Source organism: Pterocles gutturalis, unplaced genomic scaffold (assembly GCF_000699245.1).
Source record: "Pterocles gutturalis isolate BGI_N339 unplaced genomic scaffold, ASM69924v1 scaffold3157, whole genome shotgun sequence".
In the NCBI taxonomy this organism is placed as follows: domain Eukaryota; kingdom Metazoa; phylum Chordata; class Aves; order Pterocliformes; family Pteroclidae; genus Pterocles; species Pterocles gutturalis.
The window spans coordinates 6,980-28,609 of NW_010112412.1; the positions used below are offsets into that span (position 1 = coordinate 6,980).

The 21,630-nt window shown below is 40.4% G+C and overlaps 1 protein-coding gene across 1 annotated transcript; it reads left to right on the forward strand.

Annotated features, from left to right (window-relative positions):
* The first annotated feature begins 1,025 nt into the window (after positions 1-1,025).
* AKR1A1 (aldo-keto reductase family 1, member A1 (aldehyde reductase)) lies at positions 1,026-19,714 on the forward strand. Its single transcript, XM_010074018.1, has 8 exons — positions 1,026-1,115; positions 7,071-7,190; positions 8,845-8,996; positions 11,729-11,924; positions 12,508-12,707; positions 13,724-13,796; positions 15,279-15,365; positions 19,335-19,714. The coding sequence occupies exons 1-8, from the start codon at positions 1,026-1,028 to the stop codon at positions 19,398-19,400; spliced, it is 984 nt and encodes a 327-aa protein (XP_010072320.1). The 3' UTR covers positions 19,401-19,714.
* The last annotated feature ends 1,916 nt before the right edge of the window (positions 19,715-21,630 follow it).

The following is a 21,630-nucleotide window of genomic DNA, read 5'->3' on the forward strand; positions in this document are numbered from 1 at the left end:
TATATAAGGACCTACTGCATTTTAGCTCACTTTGCACGCAGTTATTTCTAGTTCTATGTCAGAATGAAAAAAAATATATATATGCACCAGTTTTATGTGATTTGTGTCCTGAGGTGTTATTTTGTAGTGTCTACCTTTGAAAGTTCCTCCATTTTGTACCCTCTGCTAGCCCCGACTTCACATCTGAGAGGCTTTTTTAGTGTTTAAAAAAAAAAGTAGTCTTCCCATTTGGTAGTATTTGCCAGTTGCAGGGATATGACAATCCATAAGCAAGTATGCTGGTTGCAAAGGAAGCCAAATTGTTTCTGGTTTTCCTCACAATGCCAGACAGCCCTGGTAACGAGCTGTAGTTCAGCTCTGAGTTAGTGAAAATTCGGATTCGAGGGTGATGAAGCACATATCTTGCATGAAAAGATGGGACTGATCCTTCAGCAGTGATGTTCTTTGGAGCTTTTTTTTTTTTTTCCTGGGGTATGCCTTCATAAATGCCTTTACTATTCACTCCTAATCAAAACCCTGCCTGTATCACGTCTTCAAACTTTGACCTGCACTGTCTTTTTCTGACAAAATATATTAATCCCCAACTGCAGTGGTAATTAGAGCTTGGTTCCTGAGGCAGCTGGTAGTGAGTTGGTAAAAGGAAAGACTTAGTGCAGAAGTCCTGTGGAATTACTGTACACTAAGGGCAGACAAACATCTCTTGCTCCCTCCTGCCTTGTCAATGTTTACTGCTGGTTTAAAAAAAATGGCATTTTTTCACCTGAGCTTCTCTATTAATTGTATATTATTGCAGGATGCTTCTTTTTGTACTTCTCAACTCTGAGAAATCTTAAGCCTGTGCATTGTAAAGGAGAAAAGAGAATAAGAAGGAAGAGCAGAAAAAAGGCTCCTTTTCTAGTCTCTCCAGGGTAGCTGTTCATCCCCTTTATACTTATTTATTTGTTTTTGCATAGATAAAGGTAAATTATTTTAACTTACCAAATTGCTGCAAAACTCAGTTTGTTCTTGTTCTTCTTTAGGCAAAAATGTCTGCAGTATGCGACTTCGTTGCTCTCCACACTGGGCAGAAGATGCCTCTCATAGGACTGGGAACTTGGAAGAGTGAACGTGGCCAAGTAAGCAGAGAACAATACAATATTGTGTTCTCAACTAGTATTTGTGGGTTTAAGCAACTTTTTTTGAGATCCTAAATCTGAGGCTTGGTTCCTTCACTTGGATGGTTTTAGTCTTAGGTCCACTGAAGTCAGCGGAATGCATGTATGTGTTTGTATGACTGAGGCCTTAAGGCACAAATGCGGCAGGAGATCCCTTAAGACTTGTTAACCCAGGCCTTGGGCAGTGGTGCTCTGGCAGATGAATCCAGAAAGAGACCCATGAGCGGGCTGAAGAGCCAGGGAGAATGCTGTAGCTGTAATATGGTGCCTGACTTCTGGGAAGGACACAGGCTGCCAGTCTGATCAGATACCTCTTGCTTGGGCTAATGACTCAGCTGAAAGCATTCTTTTGGGACATAAGAACTCCAGTTGTTCTTGACCTAAGTCCTGTCCCAGCAGTCAGCCTCTGTTTAGCAGAAAAACAACTTGCTTGGGTCATCCTGCTTTTAGACTAAGGTGGCTAATATGTCATTAGACATTCACTCTGATTCTAAATGCGATGAATTGGCAAACACCACACTTGGAAACAATTCTGTGTGTTACTACAAGCTGTCTGTGGGAATGTTTGCATGCTGTGGGCTGTGCCTCCTACTGTAATACTTCCCCATGTCTGTCTTTTCCTTTTTGTTTCATTTATTTAAAAGAGAAGTTCCTGGGGGCAGAGATTGCCTTTCCCAGCAAGTATGTGCAGTGGCTGGCAGGAGTGTCCTCTTACTTGGTGGAGTTCTTAGTTGTTATTGTTGTTTTTTAATGTTGTTTTTAATGCCTTTTGTATTAGCTTCATGGTGGTTTTTGGAATATGTTGGATGACATTGTGCTTGTGAATGAGAGGGAAAGTTAAAACCCTTCTCAAGATGATTGTGCTATTAGATTGTGCAGGCTAGAGGAAAAGGTGAGAAACAAGCTATAAAAATTAAATCTATTCAGAGGCATTTTATTGTTGGGCTTTCTGTCCAAACAATTGTCAGGACAGTGAATCTGTTGGGAATAGAAGCTGTGCTAATGTGGAAGCTGAGTTGGTGTGAGAGCTCAATCAACCTCTCAAATGAGGACAAGGATGAATGTTCAGCTCTGTCACTTCAGACATCAACTGGCAGCTGAATTAAATTTATTAACATGCAGGAACTTAATGGATTAATTTCTGTGCATTCAAAGCAGTTTAATATGCATTGTGCTAAAACAAATACCTGAAACTAAACAAACAAAATATGAATACATTGTTTATTTGGTGTGCTAACTGTTTGGAGAAAAGTGTGGTCTTGTAAAACAACATGGAAAGATTCTGCTTGTGCATAACTGAAATCGAGTTCAGATGGGTTTTGCCATAGTAAGCAGCGGGATCCAGAAATCTTTTCTGGGGTCCCATGGAAGTCAATGGGAGTCACTTCTGTGGAATATTTACTGTCTTCAAAGACTTTCTCCTAGAATGTTTTGAAGATGTGATCTACAAAGTGCAGTGAAAATGACCCTGGTTACAGAAGTTGCTGCCATTTCTTTCCTATGGAATAAATAAATTCATATTTATAATTCTTCAAAATTGTTTGCATCATTTGCATTTTTTAAATGGAGGTTTATCAAATTCAGAAGCATTCTGGCAATTTGGTAGAGTGTCCAAATCATTTACCTTTAAAAGGACATCATGTAGTCCAGGGAGAATAACTGTAACTGTGAATTAAAGACTAGGGGCTAAAAACCTAGAGAAGCAGGATAATAATAATTGATCATATTTAATCTACTTGTTTCCCAGCTAGAAGCTATTTATTGAAAGCTGTTTTGTGCAAGGGCTATGTTAGAAATAACAGTGGAAGTGGGTGGCTTTTAAATTATTTCAGGTAAATATTTTGCAGATTGTAATTATTTTTCTTGCAAAGCTGCTTTTAAGTATTGACCTTACTCTCTTGATTAATTTATTTATTTATTGGTGTTACTCTTCCTGATCCTGAACAAGCCTTGTTCTTGTAGCCAGATCTTAGCAGTCCGGTACAAAGGTGTCATTGCAGCTGTAGTTTCCTAGAGGGTAAGAACAGAGGAGGGGGAATGGTCAATTCTAAATCTGTGTTCGAAGACTAACTTAAAATAATATGGTGTTTTCTGTCTTACATGATCAAATGGTAGAAGAGAAACTTGTTTTATGTGTTACCATGGGTACATGATGGAGGGCTATTGAATGGAAGGGAACGCAGTACAGAAGCTTATGAACTGGCAGCATGAATGAGTTCAAAGAGAAGTCTGTTCAGACATGAGTATCAAGAATATCAGTACAATTTTTTTTTTTTTTTAAATATTGGAGCCTGATTATCTGTAATCCTTTAATGCTTTATTCTCTTCTCTCAAGTGGGCAACTCTTTCAGCCTGGAGGATTGATCCTCACCAGATGAAGTCTAACCTGCTGTGGCAGAGGCTGATTCTGTGGGCAAGAGAGACGTTGGGCTGAGGGAAGTTTTATTTTTCTGTGTGAAACTTCAGGAAAGCTGAGGAGGAAGCATGTGCGTCAGAAAACCAGTTGGACTGAGTGTCTTGTGGCAGGATTGCAACTATGGAGGAGACTGTTTAGTTCTTGAAAATCTAGAGAATCCTTGCTAGATGCACAAAAATTCAGTACTACTGGTATATATTATCCACATCTGAAGGATAGGAGGCAAAATCTTTAATTTAGGGGAACATCAGCTCTAAGCTGGCATTACTTACATGGTACTCTGAGTTCCTTTTCAGCAAATTTTAGTGCAATGTGTACAAACTGTGATATAGCAACACCTATGTTCTGGTCATATTGCATCTGAATATCATGTGGGCGGATGATCTGTTTTTTGTCCTGTTTCCCATCAGCAAAAGTACTTGGACTGCTAAAATATGACAACTTTGCAGGAAGCAGGAGAGGCTGTCAAAGCCTTTTCTTTCCAAGTATTATTGACTGGAACTGTTAGAGTAAAAGCCTCTTCATAATGGCTCTGGGCTGTGCAGAAGAGGCTCCCTATAATCTACTTGAATTCTGTGTTGCTTGGGAGTATGAAGATGGCTTCCTAGCTTTTCACCTTATGATGGGCAAATTGAAGAACTGGAAACCTAGTAATGGATATTATAATGAAGTGGGACTTGCAGGTTCTGTTTCTGAATCTGCCACTAATTGTTAGCAATATTGTGTTCCTCCATCTTCAAAACCAAAAAAATGGTGGGTGGGAAGGACAAGTCCCTTGCTAGGATGTATAAAGGGCAGTGAGGTTCCTAGGACTTTGCTGTACAGTGAAGGAGAGTAAGGCTTCAGCTGCTATACTGTGTCTGTTTGGGGGCAAACCAGTTCAAGAAAGCATGAACCAGCTGATGAGACAGCAGCAATGGTGATGCAAGGTTTGGGAAAGGTGAGTTCTGACGAAAGGTGGAAGCACCTACAAGTTCCATGGTCAAGAAAGGTGTGAGGGAAGGCATGCTGGTGCCTTCTAAATGCGCAGAAAGCCCTCATAAGGGAGAAGCTGTGGGTTTCATGTCTGAGGAATAGGATGTGGTGTCAGGACCATCTTGGTTAGACATCTTAAAAGCTTTAAACATAAAGATATCTAAGCATTGGAATAGGCTGCCTGTCACTTACTAGAAGGGTTTTTACAATTGTGTGTGTAGGAGTTGGTTAGACTTAGCTGGCCCTACTCTGCGGCATGAGGATAGATAGACTAGCTGATGTCTCAAGATCCTTTCAGACCTTCTTTCTGTAGTTATATGATGCCGGGTTGGTGAGTTACACTTAGGCTATGTGACTCAACGTGCCTAATGCAAAATGAACTCAGTAATTGCTCCTTCCATAGCAGTATTGTCAGACTAAACTAAAGAATATATGTAAAGTTTGAAGGATCATTTGGCTATTGTTATTTCACAACACCAAATATCCAGGAGTGTGTGAATCTCCAACTGCTTCTGTTGTGTGGTTTTTTTTCCCCTCTGCCCCCCCCGCCCCGAAATGCACATACCCATCTGAACATAATCTCAAAAATACAAAACTTTCTGTTAAAACAAATTACTTTTCTTAAATGTACATGTATCTGTTGTTGGGGTTTTTTTCCCCTCCAGAAATGCTTTCTTTTTTTGCACATTTTTGCTTGTTTGCCTTTTGCATGGAACAGGAATTCTCAGTTCACATTGGAATGTCTTAGTTTACACAAATACAGAGTTTGCTCAAATCCAAAAAGTATTTAAATGACCAGTCCCAGTTTTTCAGTGCTAGAAATTTATCAAAATGTGCTGATACTGAAATACAGCAGAGACATGTTTAGAGGGCCTTATCCTTAGTTTTCTGCGAGTGGTGTCTACTTTCATTTTATGGAAAATTTTGTGCCTGTTTGGATTTAAAAAAAAAAATTATCCTGATAGAGGAAATAGGGCATTAGTACAGACACAGAACACCACTGTTTTGCCTTTCTTTTCTGCTTCAGCTCCACAACTCTCTCACCTTTTTGGAGGGTGGATATTGAGTCTTAAAAGCCTTTAATATGTCTCAAGTGATTTCAGGATTAGCATGACCTTGACTTTGTAGTGATCTTCTGAGAAATGTTTGTTAAAGTGAAACAAGGACTGTAAATAACTTCCTGCTAGAGAAAGGAAGAGCTTACTTCACTGCTGTACTAGAAATGCTTTGTCATTCTGGCTAAGGGAAACTGGTCTACGTTCCAGTTTTCCTTTCAAAATGGCAAAAAATGTAGTCAAAATATCCTGTGTATGCCTTTACTGCAGTTCTTGTCAAGAAAAACAAATGAAATCCACCAGTAGAAGAGAGATCTTTTTCACATGTGATTCTGCCTTCTCTTTTTGTAGCATCTGAAAGCAGGACTGTACACATCTTTATTTGGTATTAATAACTTCGTCAGCTTTAAAATTGAAAATGCCGGTACTTTGATTAAGTTGAAAGAAATTAATCTCTCTAGCCTTTGTGCACACACTATTTAATCTCTTGACAAGAGAGATGTAATCTCTATAAATACATTAGGGCCCTAGTGCATCAAGCCTTGTACACAGGGGCTTGTACACATTTACCATCTCCCACAGTCTCGAGAGACAACTCAGTGAAGAGCAATGTATAGAAATCCCTGTACAGAGAGGATGTACTCCTACTGTAGCACTTCAGATGGGTAGGTATAAAAGAGAACATGTGCTTACTGTCAACTGGAAGTTAAATACAAATACATTTTACTTAATGCTCATCAACTGAATGGGAGATGACTACAACACTGAAATCTGTAGTAATTCTTGGTTCTTGCAAGGGACACTTTGCTGTTGGCAACACCTTTATCATCAGCGATGTGGAAAGCAAAATGCAAAGTTGCAAGCAATCATCAGGAGATTCCCTGCAATAGTCAGCAGTATAGTGACTTTCGTTGTTGTGCAATCAATGAGAATGTGCCATAAAATAGCATTATCTTATTATCTTAGAAATTAAGTGTTAGTAGTTGAACCAAACCCAAACTCTGGCAATTCTGGAATTAGTAACCAGACTCTTCCTTTACTGGGAGAGAGGAGATGTCTTTCAGGCTTGACTGATATTGATTGATTGGTCTGTTAGTTCTAGAAGGTTTGTCTTCGTAAGCCATGATTTATTTGAAAACTGTTTCTTAAAGCTCATTTGATATTTAAGAAAAGTGTGACAGCTATAGTTAAGAATGAATCCCTATTCTGTCTGCTGGGTTCTTGCATGCTTGGCCTGTGTGCATGGTCTGTTTTCTTTTTACTCTTGGAGCCAATGATAGCAATTAGCTCTTCACTCCCAAAGGCTTTTTGCCACAGAGTATCCTACTCTGAGTCTCTTGACCTTGTAGCAGGTCTGTACTTTGGAGGTGTTCCTCAGTAAGGCCCTAATGTTGTTTTTTTTTTTTTTTCTCCCCTTCCAGTAGTGTTGCTTTTACCTGAATGCATTGGATAATCTGTTCCTGATTACAGGTGAAAGAAGCCGTGAAATATGCCTTAAGTGTGGGTTATCGCCACATTGATTGCGCAGCAGCTTACAGCAATGAAGCAGAGATCGGTGAGGCTTTCCGGGAATGCCTTGGACCCAACAAGGTAAAAGCACAAGAACCACTATGCTGACTGTGTGCTGTATCAAAATTTACAACTGTGACCTGGAAGTAGCATAAATCTGTAAATCTATCTAAATGCCAGCTGTTTGTTATTAATCAGGAGCAGGCATGAAAGAGGGCTTTCATTCTTCTGTAACCATCCTGGCTGTCAGGAGGAGAAAAGATTGCCAGGAATATTTGCGTGGAAACTACAGAAAATGCCTTTTTGAATTCTGTGCCCCACCCTCCCTGCCCCCTCGGTATCCCAATTCAGATGTTCAAAAAGTTGGAGGTTCCCAGAATCACTAGTTAAAACGGAAAATATTTGCCATTATTTGTTTGAAAAGTTACTCTAGTGTGCCAGTCTAGAATAGCATGCAATGGTGGGCAGCCACAGCAAATTCGTGACTGGGTTTTTTTGCTTGTAGCTAAATATGCATGAGTAAATGCATACTTTTTTTTAAACAGCAGTTGCATTTGAAGGCTTGGTAACTGTGACTCTAGGGACTGCAATAAGAGTCCATGGCCTAAATATAAAGTAATGTGACAGGAAATACCTGAGGTGGAATCTTAGATTCATCCCCTTGCTCTTGTTGGCCTGAGGGGGCAGAAGGATTACCTGTACAGCCTCAGAGCTCCTGGAAAGAAAGTTCTTGTGTTCCTGATTTCCTGCTGCTCTTGCCTTGGCTTTAGGGCAATCTCTTTGTTATGTGATTAGCTTGAGAGAGGCTGTTTTCAGCTTGCCCCAGGGATTCCTTCCTACTAGATGTGGTAACTAATACAGGGACTCTTTTATTCAGTTCCTATTAGCTAGCTAGCTTAAACACTAGAATTCTTAAAACATCTTTATTTTTGAATACAACAGTCATATGTGGAACACACAAATAACTGAATGGTTGGAGGAGACAAACTAAGCAATGAATCATTCCAGCTTTTACAAAGTGTAGACTTGAGTGAAACTTGGTCCCACATAAGTCAGTGACAAATGCCCTCTGATGGTTTTCTGTGCTTCAGCTTCCCAAATATGGTCTCCCTTTTGTGTTTTATACTTCATAGTTAACCAGGTTTCCATGTGTTTCATTTTTGCATCTTCCAGTACAGGGTACAGGGCACTCAATTCTGAGTGTGTTCCTCTGAGAACCTAGAAACTCAAGTGCAGAGGTTTGTGGAAATGTCTGTTTATTTTCCCACACTCTTTACATGAGAAGCATTCTTGGTTTATAACATGTGATGAGTATAGTAAGTTAGCTGGTTGTGCCTAGAATATATGAATTGTTAAATAGAAATTATGAAATTTACATATGAATAAACTGAGTAATATTTCTTTTGACCACATCACACTTAGTAGTGGCTTTAACCCTTGAATTGGAAAGTTTGGAGAAGAGTGCACATGTGTGTGTAGAGGGGATTGTTTTGGGTTTTTTTTCAAAACTTCTAATAAGTTGCTACTATTTGAAGGATTTGTCAATGTAAGTGTGTATTTCTCTTGCTCTTCTCCATCCAGTATATTTCTGAAAGGTTTGATTTGTAGTTTCCATGTGTTACCTTTTTTTTTTAAACATAAATTGTTCTACTAGTTTTAAAGCTAGCTGGGGAATTGCTACAATTCCCTTTCTGACTCTCTTCCAGTAAAGTATGCTCTCCTGGCTTTCTTAAAGGTTATTAAAAGGGAGGACCTGTTTGTAACATCAAAGCTTTGGAATACCAAGCACCACCCAGAAGATGTAGAGCCAGCGCTAAGGAAAACGCTTGGGGATTTGAAACTGGATTACCTGGACCTGTACCTCATGCACTGGCCTCATGCCTTTGAGTAAGTCCTACCTGGAAGGGGCATAGAAAGCAGAAGCCCCAGTTTTATGTAAGTGGCTGGTGTTATGTCCTGAGGAGCTTCTTTCTGGGCTGTGAATTTTTTCCTATATATACTGTCTGCAAGATGTCTTTCAGTGTGGCTAGTAGTGTAGTCCTATGGACTGTCATAGACACTCTTTTCTACCCATAACCTGTACACCTACTCATAGTTGGTGTGTTAATTCACGAAAGCATTTATTCCAATTTTGGTTGGGTGGGAATTTGTTTACTGTTAGATTTGTAGCATGTCTGTAAACATGTAGTAGAGGAGACAATTTCTGGTCTTTTGTAGAAGTACTGTAAATAGAAAAGGTATAATTGTTATCATTATTATAAATGATGAGGCTGGAAAAAATGGGTACTAAGTCTTCATTTAAAATCTTTAAGCCATTACTTATTTTTTTTTAATAGTGAGAACAAATTAGGATCACTAAACTTCTGACAGTTTGGCATGGGTGCCAAAGTTAGGCAACTGAAAGTAGTCTAACTGGGAAAAAAGCTTTATGGGACAGGTTTCTACATTGAAGCTTGCCATGTTATACTAGCTGAAAATTTGGCTTGCAGTGAGGTAAAATCTTGGAGTTTAAATATATTGGAAGTTTAAAATAGCCTGGTGTTTTCATCTAGGCACTGGGGAAGTGTAGCAGCTATTCTTGGTTCTGCCATTGACCTATATGGTAACCTTGAAGAAATACCAAAGCTACTTTGTGCCTTGGTGCCTTACTTATCTGTAAAATGAGAATTAAGTGATTTGTGAAGAAGACAACACTTTTCACTAACAGTTGTTAACTGTATTGGAGTGGCTAAGCCCATGCAGTATCATGGTGGCATCTGCATGAGGCGGAAGTGAAAATTACTTCTTATGACACTTCAATTACAGTAATCTTCCAATCTGAGGAAATACAAGATGAGAAAGTTTTCCAGTTAAGTGCTAAATGCACTTGCCCTACAACCCCATCAGAAGCAGAGTTCCTTGCTTTATTTTTTTGTAGATCTGTAAGTAGTTACTCCTCCACAATCAGTAAGAAGGGGGGTTTGTCTCCTGACCAGATGTTTGCGTGGGACTTCACTCAACAGGGGAAACTGTCAGATTAAGGGGCTTCTGCCTGTCCCGCAAATTTGAGAACTTTTTTTCTCCCCTTCTCATATGAACTCAATTTTATAAAGCATATAACACTAATGATAAGAGGAAAGACACTACAAGTGTAAATATATTCCTCAGCATAACAGAATGAGGAAGTGTTTTCAACTAGAGCTGGTTTGGAGGAAGAACTCTTAAAAATTCCCCCTGTTGTGAAACAGGTTTGTTTGGGGGGGGGGGGAAAAAACCAAACCCCACAAAAAAAACCCCAAAAACATTGCTTTGATAATAACACAAATAATGATGTATATTTAGATATTACTAATATTTAAATTTGCTTATTGTTCTGGAAACTGTTGCAAAACTGACATTCTAATAAAGCAGTTTCAAGTTTTCTCATTGGAAACTAGTCACTGTCGAGTTTTCCATTAGCTCTACTTCAGCTGTTTCAGTGCATGGTTATCTGTTGTGGCTATTGTATTGGGAAGCTGAACAAACTAATGTTACTTACACAGAAATTAAAATAGACTTTTGGTTGAAAATCACAGTGCCTCTAGGTCTTGAAAATTCATCTCTCACTTAATATACTACTCTTGACATACGAGGCTGCTTTTCTGAGTTGGGAGCTCATAAGGTTTTCAGAGTTATTTTTGGTTCTAGATTTATCAATGACATGAATAAGAACCATCTCCCCTTGTCCCCAGCTGCTGCCCTTTCTCACACCATTCACTGCTTAGCTAGAGCTATGTAGGACAGTCTCTGAGATCTGAGCCAGCAGAGTCCTGCAGGGGCTGTGAAGCGGTGTTCTTCCAGTGGGATCGCTGGCACTCCTCCGTGCAGGGACTGCTCAGAGACCAGTCATAGCCCTTTGGCAGTGTGGTGGTGTCACCTGGCATAACCAGGTTCTCTGTTTTCATTTGTTTTGTTGTTGGGGTTTTTTTGTTTGTTTGTTTTGGGGGGATGCTTGTTTGAGGCAGGGTGGGTTTTTTTTTAATTTTATTTTATTTTTAAATGCATTGGTAGGACTGAGTGGAAACACACTCAACCTACAATTGACATGTATGTGTTAAGACCCTTGTGAGAATCTGCGCTTGTACTGAGTGCTGACACTGCTACGGAATCCAGAGGGAGTGGGAAACCAGTGTACTTTGAATACAGTCTCTCCTAGATAGCTCTTAAGCCAAGATCCCTTTGATAGCAGCTCCAAACAGATTATGAAGAGTATCAGCCCTCCTGCAAAAACAAATTGAAAAACCAAAGCTGCCCTCTGAATTGCCGCTCTCTAAATTAGCTGGTTTTCTAGGATCTAAGTGTGGAAAGATCTGCTGTGTATATAATGGCTTATCAGTTTTGTGTAGTCGCTACCATATAGGTAAGTAGTTCAAAGTACTGTGTAACAAGTTTACATAGGAAAGACACTATGTGAAATAATTTCTTATAGGTAAATTCAGCATAATGGAATTCAGCAGACAAATTAGCTCAATTTGTACTCTGTCCTCCAAACTATGTATAAGCTTTTGAGAATACTTTGAGGAAAGTTTATTTCAGTGAAGAGCTAACATAATATAACTGATGGGGTGTATGTACTTACATTTTACCTTTTGATGCTATAGACGAGGGGACAATCTCTTCCCAAAGAACCCTGATAACACGATGCGTTATGATTACACTGATTACAAGGATACCTGGAAGGCTATGGAGAAGCTGGTAGAAAAAGGTCTTGTGAAAGCCATTGGGCTGTCAAACTTCAACAGCCGTCAGATCAATGATGTACTAAGTGTGGCTACTGTCAAACCAGCTGCGCTGCAGGTAAGGTGAATAAAGGAGAGGACAGTTACCTTTCCCATGTGTCCCTAAGAGTGAAGAATTTGCAGACCAATGCTATGTGTTTAGCACAAGGGGTGTAGCTTCTTATGTACAGGGAAGAATGTAGCCACCTCTGCAGGAGTAGGGACACAGGTGGTCTTTCCTGATTAATCTGAGGGGGAGGTTGTCCATAGTTCTGTGGCTATTTATGCCTGTGTAATTGAACAGGTCTGTGGAAGAGCTCATCTTCCCTATGAGGAACAAATTAGTCTATAAGGAAGAAAGACTGGGGGAGTAACTTGAATCTGTTCCATAGAGAGCTTCCTTGCTTGTCAGATGATCTGTTTGGTACATGGGGAAAATACAGCACTCTGAACTTAGACTATCTGTTCTCATTTTCCTGTAAACTTAGCCTACTGGACACTTTCATTCTTTAATGAAAGCTTATCCTCATAAGGCTTTGCAGAATCTGGAATGACCTCCTGTGATGTGTTTGTTTCTGCTGTGCTTTTTCCTGTTTGTTTGGAGCTTTGTGTTGATAACTGTTCTCTAGCCACTCATTGTGTGTTGTGTGTCATTTTAATAGGTAGAATGCCATCCTTACCTCGCTCAGAATGAACTGCTAGCTCACTGCCAGAAACAAGGACTGGTTGTCACTGCCTACAGTCCCCTGGGTTCTCCAGATCGCATGTGGAAACACCCAGATGAGCCTGTGCTTCTAGAAGAACCTGGGATCAAAAAACTGGCAGAAAAATACAGCAAGTCACCTGCCCAGATCATCCTCAGGTACAGAACAAGTGTGAGAGAGGATGGCATTTGGGACCTGGCCTTACACAAAGCAAAACATGCAAGCTAGAAGGAATCTACTTAAAGTGCATGTTTTTCCCCATCAGTGGGGAGTTAAAATCACAGAGTGCCAAAAGCAAACCCCATTTGGTGCTTGTTTTACAGAGTTGGTAGAGCTGGTCCTGCCTTAAGGCAGGTGGCTGGGCTAGGTCCGAGGGGTTCATTCAGGGCCTGGATCTGTGCCCAGGACAGTTCACTACCTTTTATGCTGTGGACAACTAAGGCAGCAGTGTACCATGTTTCAGTGCTCTCTACTGAATTTGCCTGTGGCCAGCTGCTTGAACCCTTGAGCTCTTGCTACTGCATTCAAATGAGCTTCCAGGAAGAGGGGCTGAGGAAGGAATCTTCCTTCTTCACACTGAAGAACCATTTGCTGTTTTGGTTTTGTATAGCAAAAGCCAGTTGCTGGATACTGGCAAACAAGATGATTTGAGTGATATCCAGAATATGATCAGCATCTTGTAAAGTAAAATTCGATTTATATCCTCTTTTTTTTGTCTGGCTATGTATCAATATCCCTAGTACAGTCTTGGGCAGCAGCAGTTTACCCTGCCAGCTGAACATGTTCAAGATTTTGTGCTCAAATCGCTAGATAGGCACTTGAGGGATCTGGGTTTTCTTCTAGTTTCTCAGCGGTCGTCATGTTAGAACTTGCATAAAATACTTATGTACATTTTTTTCTAACTGTTTCTTGGGTTTCTAGCTTAAAGCACCTGAAACTTGCTTGTTCAAAGGCTTGAACATCTTCCACTCACTGATTAGTCCAGTGGCTACTGTTTTGCTTGAGCTTGGCCATACTAGGTCCTTATACAGTACAGTGCTGTGTCAGCCTTCTTCTGGGTATTTCTATTTCACATAGAAACATAAGTGGCATCTCTGCCACAATTATTCAGCCAAACTAAGTATCATGTTTCTGGGCTGCACTCACAAAAAAAACCCTCTCCTCCTCTTAACAGATGGCAAGTGCAGCGTAAAGTGGTTGCCATTCCCAAGAGTGTCACTCCTGCTCGCATTCAGCAGAATCTCCAGGTAGGTTTAGATGGAGGAAAGGAGTTTCAGCAATGACCTCTCATGGGAGTAATATACTGTCCTACTACTTGCCGAAGACAACCTGAGGCCCTTGGTTCATACTTGTTCATCAATCTATGCATGTGCTTAGAAAGGAGGGTAAAGATTTTTGGACCACAAACTTGTTATGTTCTAAGCAACTAAGTGTCAGTGTGTGCATATGTGCACATGCACGGTCTTGTTATCAAAAGGTTAAGATTTTTTATTTAACTTCTATGAAGTACAGTACTGAAATTTATCTGAGATAGAAATTTATTGAACCAAGGGAATCTTCTAATTATGTTCAGTGGTTCTTATTTATGAATAACAGTTGCTCTACCCTGCAAGTGAGGGCTGGTGACTATTTCCCCAGCAAACTGTCATCCTAATGATGCTGAAGGAATAGAATTAGTGTGGTTCACTTCTGCTTTGAAGCAGAAACAGTTTGCTGCAGAAATTATTTGAAAACTGACTTCCAGTAATATGGAGGGAAGTCTCTGAATCATCCCCTGTGATCTCTTTTTTTTTTTTTTTTTTTTTTTTAAGCCCTTAATTATACAGATGGGCTGGTTACATGTTTTTAAGTCAGGACCTGTTTCTATAACTGTTACTCCCATCAAACTGAGTTCTGCCATGTCGTATGCTGCTAGAAATGTGAAAGTCCAGTAAACTCTGCAGTTACTCAAGGTTTAGATCTACATGAGAACAGAATACTTGATTGAATAAGCAGCGCTTACTTGAAGGAACAGTCCTGCTGCTTTGAATATTTGTGGAAGAGTTCTGTGCAGTATCAGAGTAAGCTTAGAGTTGGCAAGTGTATGAACACCTCAGGCTTTAAGCCCTCGTTTTGTGTTTGTTATAAAATGAGTTTAATTACAGCTTCGTGTTTATAAACAGAAGACAAACTAATGCTGTCTAAATCCAAGATTTTTACAGATACAACAGAAGTTGATCAGAGTTGCATGGAAATTCCTTCTATTTGGGGCTCAGATTTATCAAAGTTGCGGCTTCTGAAGGTGTTTGAAATATAACGAGTTGCATTATATTTAATTTACTTGGGTTTTAACACTAGGATCTTGCAACTCTAATATAGCACGTAGGTTTTCTTTTCTAAAGTACAAAAGAAATATTGTGTAACTACAGCTTAATGAATTATTCCAGTCTCATGCGTGTACCTGTGTGTGTTTGCCTCAGTTACAACTGGTGTTGCACTGTTGTCTGCAACTGAAATAGTCAGCAATGTCCCAGGCCACTGCTGTTGTTCCATTCCACCCTGGATTATTGAGAAGTGGAACCTTTTTGCCTTTAAGTCAGCTCTATTGCTTGTGGATCTCTGGAGAAATTCATGGCACAAGGGGATGGTTGTGACTTAAAAAGGATACAAAACCAAGAGGCAAAACTCAATGTCAATTAAATATTAAAAACCTGTGGTTATTGAATAAAGCCTCTTGCTTTTCTTCTCAGGTCTTTGATTTCAGCCTCACAGAAGAGGAGATGAGCCACATTGGAAGCCTGAATAAAAACTGGCGTTACATTGTGCCAATGATTACGGTAAATTTCTCATGTTTCTATTAGTTTTCATTATGTGCATGTGGCCAGAACTTGGGGTTTTTACAGTTTTCTTTCCTTTACTGTCACCATCAGAACTACTTACTCATAAGAACACTACATTTTTTGGGGTATCTAAGATGAAAGACTTTTTCAAAAGCTGGGTACAAAAAAGGTAGCTTTTTGAAAACTTGTCTCCTCTGTTTCGGTCACTGATGGTGCTTTCGAGTTCTCATTACTGACCTGTCCATGGGCCTTTAGGCAGAGTCCTTACAATCTCAAACTCTGGCTGATTTGTTCTTCTCACCGATGAGCAGGCTCAGGTCCATGACACTCCTCCAGAAGTACCCCTTGTTCCAGCTGTCACCCCTCCACTTTATAACATAAACCTCTAAGATCAGTGAAGGCTCAGGGTGCTGTTAGTTCTCCACATCTGTTGTGGAAGTCACATGAGGGTATTTGTACACTCGCCTCCACTGAATGTTCCCCCTTTCAGCATCTGTTGTAATGACTTTTCTCCAATGTATGGAGTTCATGTGTTTTTTTCATCCCAAATCCATTAGCTGCAGCAGCTTTTGGCATCAGTATTTTACTCTGTCACATGAAACCTTACCTCGTGTGCTATCAGATGCCAGGTGTTTTTAGAGAAACCAATGCCTTGTAAGTGTTGAAGTCCTCTCATTCATTGTTTTCTTATAATAAGGACCTAACCTTGTTCCTTTCCCCTCACTGCAAGAAAGAAAAAAAAAAAGTCAATGCTTTATTATCTCCTGTCTTTATATTGTTCCTCATTTCTTATTGTCCTGCTTCTGACTGTACAACAGAGTGCTGTTGACATTCCCTGGTGCATCACTGACCTACATACACTGACTATGCTATAATGAGTCTGAAGTGATTTATTCCTTCTCTGTCAAAGGGGTCTCTCTGCAAATTGGGAAGCTCTCAAGCAGTTTGTCTGCCTGTAAATTATTCAATAGTCAGTAGCTACTTGCTCTAGAATTCTGTGGGGAAAGCTTTTCTCTGGGATTTATTGTGGAGGTTTTTTTGAGTAATTGAGAGGACATCAGTGACTAGTCTGAGTTAGAAAAGAGAAGTTGTGAATGTGTGTGGTGAATTACTGTCTCATATCAAGGGTAGATACTTGTTACAGCTTTCACTGTTTGTCGTGCTGGGCCTGAAGAGAGCTTCAAGGCCATGCTTTTAACTGTAGGCTTGCTTCAGTATGTGTGCGTAAATATAAACCCCCACATCCCTGCAACCAAAATTATCTTTGTCCTTATGGATCGGGAGTCTGCACACCAAACTGCAAACTTTGCTGCTTATCCATGTGAATGTGCTAGTGACAGCACACCTGCTGCTGACAGCGTGCTGCTTAAAGTGTTTTGCTACTTGTGCTGCAAACAAAGTTGTTTTGTTAATGAAGCTGAAAAATACATGAGAATGTAGCCCGGCTTGGATGAGCCATGGATAATGCATGTGCTTTTGTTACCTGGGAGACCTGGTCAGGTCACAGTGATTCACAAAGGAGAGATGTAGTACAGTTCAAAGTGCTAGCACATCCAGCTAGCAAACGGTGAATGTGTTGCAGCTGGTCTTCAAAGATACTGCCATATTGTCAGATAACAAGACAGGAAGAAGCAAGATGACAATTAAAATGTGATGCTGTAGCTCTAAGATTTCTAGCAGAACCTTTTGTCTCCTGCCCATCCCTTCTGGGCTTATCGGAAAGAATTTTCATCTACTGTGAATTAAAATTCCTGTCCAACCTTTCATGCCTGTCTCCACTATGAATCTAACTTCCGGTGTCTGGATTTCAAAGTGTGATGTGGCAGTGATATTGGAGCTCCTGTCATAACTGACTAGACAGTTTTTTCTTGCTTACTCCAATGATGCATAACCACAAGTTCTTACAGTTGTGCCATTCCTCTCCATGCTGTGTTTTTGTTTAAAGCCTGAGGAAAGGCTATTACATTGCATGTAGACAATTTAAGTTGCTTCATACTGTAACAGTTCGTTACCTGGATAGAGGTTGGAAATTACCTTGCACCAGCCTGAATCCAAATTTCTGGAAACACATGATTGGTCAAGGAATATACTTAAGCAAAACTTGAATGACTCCCAAACCAAGAGAGGAGGAGGGATGGTGTTGTACACGTGATGATCTGTCTATTTTTGATAGCTAGCTACCGTTGACCTGCAGTGTGTTCACTGATGATTTTACCACCCTCCCTTCTCTCGCATTCCCGGGGTAGACTGGAGTCGGCTAAGTGAAACATTGCTTCAGGCAGCTGCTGTCTTGGCAAGCTGTGAATAAGAATGCTTACCTGAGGAGCTGTTCTGTGTAGTGAAATATGCAGGGGGAAGAAACTGGGGGAGGGGAAATTAGGAATAAGAATTCTAGGAACATAAGGAAGTTGTTGGCTCTAATGAGAATATGAGGAAACCTGAAGAAACTCTGATACTTCTCTCCACAGTTTTAAAAATTGCCTTCAGTTGATGGCTTCATTACAGCTTTTATTTTTTTTTAATCAGAGCATCAGCCAAATCTTAAGATTTAACAGCTTAGTTTTCTGCTCTGTAGTGCCCCCAAGTGACTAATTTCACACCTCAGTAGTCTTCGTGGTAAACATTAATTACTAGGGATGCCAGTTGTTGCTTTGAAGTGCAGGTTTTATACTGAAAGCTAATAGAGGGACTTGCTAGTGGATACTTGGTTTGAAAGTCCCTGTGATTCCCTCTGTCCCCATAACATTTTGAGTGATCTCTAGCATCACATTAATATAAAAACCACATTTATATGTATAAACTACCCATATGTGGACAGGCTGAGGGAGTTGGGGTTGTTCAACCTGGAGAAGAAGCGGCTCTGGGGAGACACTATTGCAGCCTTCCAGGACTTACAGGGGGTTACAGGAGAGATGGGGAGGGACTCTTGATCAGGGGTTGCAGTGACAGCACTAGGGGTAATGGTTTTAAGCTGCAAGAGAGTAGACTGAGATGAGATGTTAGGAAGAAATATTTTACAGTGAGGGTGGTGAGGCACTGGAACAGGTTGCCCAGAGAAGCTGTGGATGCCCCATCCCTGGAGGTGTTCAAGGCCAGGCTGGATGAGGCTTTGAGCAACCTGGGCTAGTGGGAGGTGTCCCTGCCCATGGCAGGGGGTTGGAACTCGATGATCCTTAAGGTCCCTTCCAACCCAATTTCCCCAAACATTACAGATGAGGAGCAAGGTTTTACCTCAGCTCCTTGGAAGTTGTGGGTGTTGCAGTGGACTTAATGCAACTAGAAATGCAACTTGTGCATCTGAATGCTTAGAGGTGGGATGTAGGAACTGAGACTTCTGCATGGCCACATCTGCTTTTGGGCCAGCCTGAGCCTCTGATTCATTATCCGTGAAAGTCAGTTTCAGCATTCCCATTTTACAGCTGGAGAAGCTGGTCTTCCATGGAAACATTCTTAAAGAAAAAGTGCTATGAAGGAGTTCAGTGACATTATTCATACTTCAGTGTCTGACCCTGAACAAGTTATTCAGTGTGTTTCATCTTGTCCGTCTGTAAAACTGGCAGCCCAGCAACTCTATCATGAAAACATGGGCAAAAGCTCCAACTCCAATAAAGTGTTTTGAAGTGTGCATGTCACAACACTTACTCAATAATGGCTACAAGGCCACTATTTAATAAGGCTTTTAACTATTCTTAATCTAATTGTTCAAGCCTCAGCAGCTGGAAGAAAGATTCTTTCTGTAGGCTACAGAAATCTATCTTTTTTTTTTAATTTATTTTTTAAATTTTTTCTTTGAAGAAGTGCTAAGAGGACTCAGGGTAGAGGGAACAGCTCTTGTTTAAGCTGAAGAAGATGCTCCCAGATGTTTGGGATATGAAGATTTAGAAATCTAAACTGTACAGAGTTTGAAACTGAAAGTAACAATGGATTTTTATCTTTCTGACATAAGTCTGTCTGTTTATTTCACAGGTGAATGGAAAGCTAGTAGCAAGAGATGCTGGACACCCCCATTACCCCTTCAATGACCCCTATTAACTACTAGAAAATAAGGTGTTAGAATAACATGCTCCTCTGCCTGCTCTTCCACAAAGTAATTGTTGCCATAATTTGTGAAAAAACCTGTCCAAACAAAACCTTCCTTCCTGAGTAGGTTTACTTACAATGTGCTACTTCTAATGGACCTTCTTTCTGGAGATACTGTAGGTTCCGTGTCAAAGTTTGTGAATTTATTACAATGACTGCAAGCTTGCCCCTGGAAGCATCAAATCTTTTGGGGATTAGATAAAGAGTGGGGGAGCCTAAATCAAGTTCCAAACACATCATTACCAGGTTAGGGCAATACTCTGGGTTTATTGCCTGTGAAACAATTTTGATAGCTGTAGTTATTACTCAGGGGGGGCAGGGAAGGAGAGGAACAACATGACAGCATTTTAAGACTGAACAACTGCTCAGCCATCAACTTTTATGTCTTTATTAATATTTTTATACAGGGAATGAAGTGAAATGTGGTACAGTTGCACCATGTCCATAAACCATTCATTAAAACCCAAGTAACCAGCCATGCCCAGTGCTTTCTATCCACTTTAGAATACTTGTGGGACTTAGAATTCTCTCTTCTCTATTTTATTTTAATTTGCCTGTAGATTTGAGGAGAAGAAATGCATACCCTGGAGCAGGCCTTCAGGGCAATGCTCTCTGTTGCTTGTCACATGGATAGGTTTCAGCACTGAGAATAGCTCTGATTGTCCTGTCACAAAAGGCTCAATAACTTTTTAGCAAGTCTCATAGAAAAACCTGATTTTACCATAAAGTTGTCCAGTGCCTCTTTACCAAAGATGTCTAGTTTGAGTTCTGGAAGGTCACTAAATTAGTTCCTGACTGTACAGTAAGAGCAAAGACCTGTCAGAGGGGCCCTTCCATTTTAATGTCGCATTTTCAGCTGCTGCCTGGCTTGATGCTTGGGAGAGCTGGTGCTGTCTCCTGTTCTCCCACTGACCTGCTGGTAACACCAGGCAAGTAATTTGCCTTTTGTGTGTCTCTCTTTTCCCACTCACCATGTCTCTGTGTTACTCCTGAGCAAGGACTAATTTACTGTGTGCTGATACACTGTTGAGCAGGACTGGAGCTCCAGCGCCAACAACGGTTTTATGATGTTTCAGTCTCTTAATGAATTTTCTAGACATCCCAGTACAAAGGGCATGAGGTGTTAGTACCTACCAGTGCTGTGATGGTGATACCTTCTGTGGCCTTATCAATGTTAACACCTTCTTTTTATTTTCCCTACCTGTAAAATAGGATTAATGCTCAGTTGCCTTGGGGCAGACAGGGTAGGAAGGCAGAGTTTCTAAAGGCCTCTCGGATGTAAAACAAAGGAACTCTTTCAGATCTGTTGATGCAAGTCAGAGACAGTCATAAGCATGACTCCATGTGTCCTACTGGATAAAGAAAGATTAACTGGCTGTAAGTGAAATTAAGAACACCTATTTTTTTTTCTTTTTTCCCATGGCGATAACAGACATAGAATTAGAAAAAAATAATCCTCTATTCAAATAGTTCAAAAATTAAAGAATTAGATTAGTTTTGATAACCTCATTTACAGTAGGCCTGCAGTACAACTCTATATGCATTGCCAGCATAATGCCTCCTCAGGTATTCCCTGCCCTGGGCCTCACAGCATGCAGCTGAACTGGAACAAACCTGTCTGTCCCTTTTTGTAATCCTTATGTAAAATTTAAAGAATTTCTGTTTCTCAGCAAAGTGTTTCTTAAAATTTACCTCAGTGGAGAAAGCCATTACAGCTCAGTTAGGATTCTTTACTAGGCTGGATGTTTGCTTCTAAGGGAAGGGAAATCCCTATTGTTTTTTTTATTATTCTAATCAAACACGGGTGACTTTGAATGCGGTTCTTACTGCAGATCAGTAGGGAAGCAATTTTAAAGGCACTATGCAGAATGTTAACAGCAGTCATCTTGCCAAGAAAAGTGGCTTTTGTTGCATGTCTTTCCGCTTGTATGTTTGCATGTCTTGAATAAATCCTGTATGCAGTGTATGACTTCGAGACTTTTTTCCCCTTGAATGTCAGGGCCCCGCTTGACTTTTTATAGTTACTTCTCTAAGCAAGACTAAGTCGGCAGAGAGAATTCCCAAGAAAAGCAGATTAGTTCTGTATCTGTTAAACCCGCAGTTCCCAGCTCTTACTGCATGGGGGAACAGTGCGCTTGGAGCTGGCGGCCTTTTATCTTCAAAGGGCGCGGGGCGGGGGGGC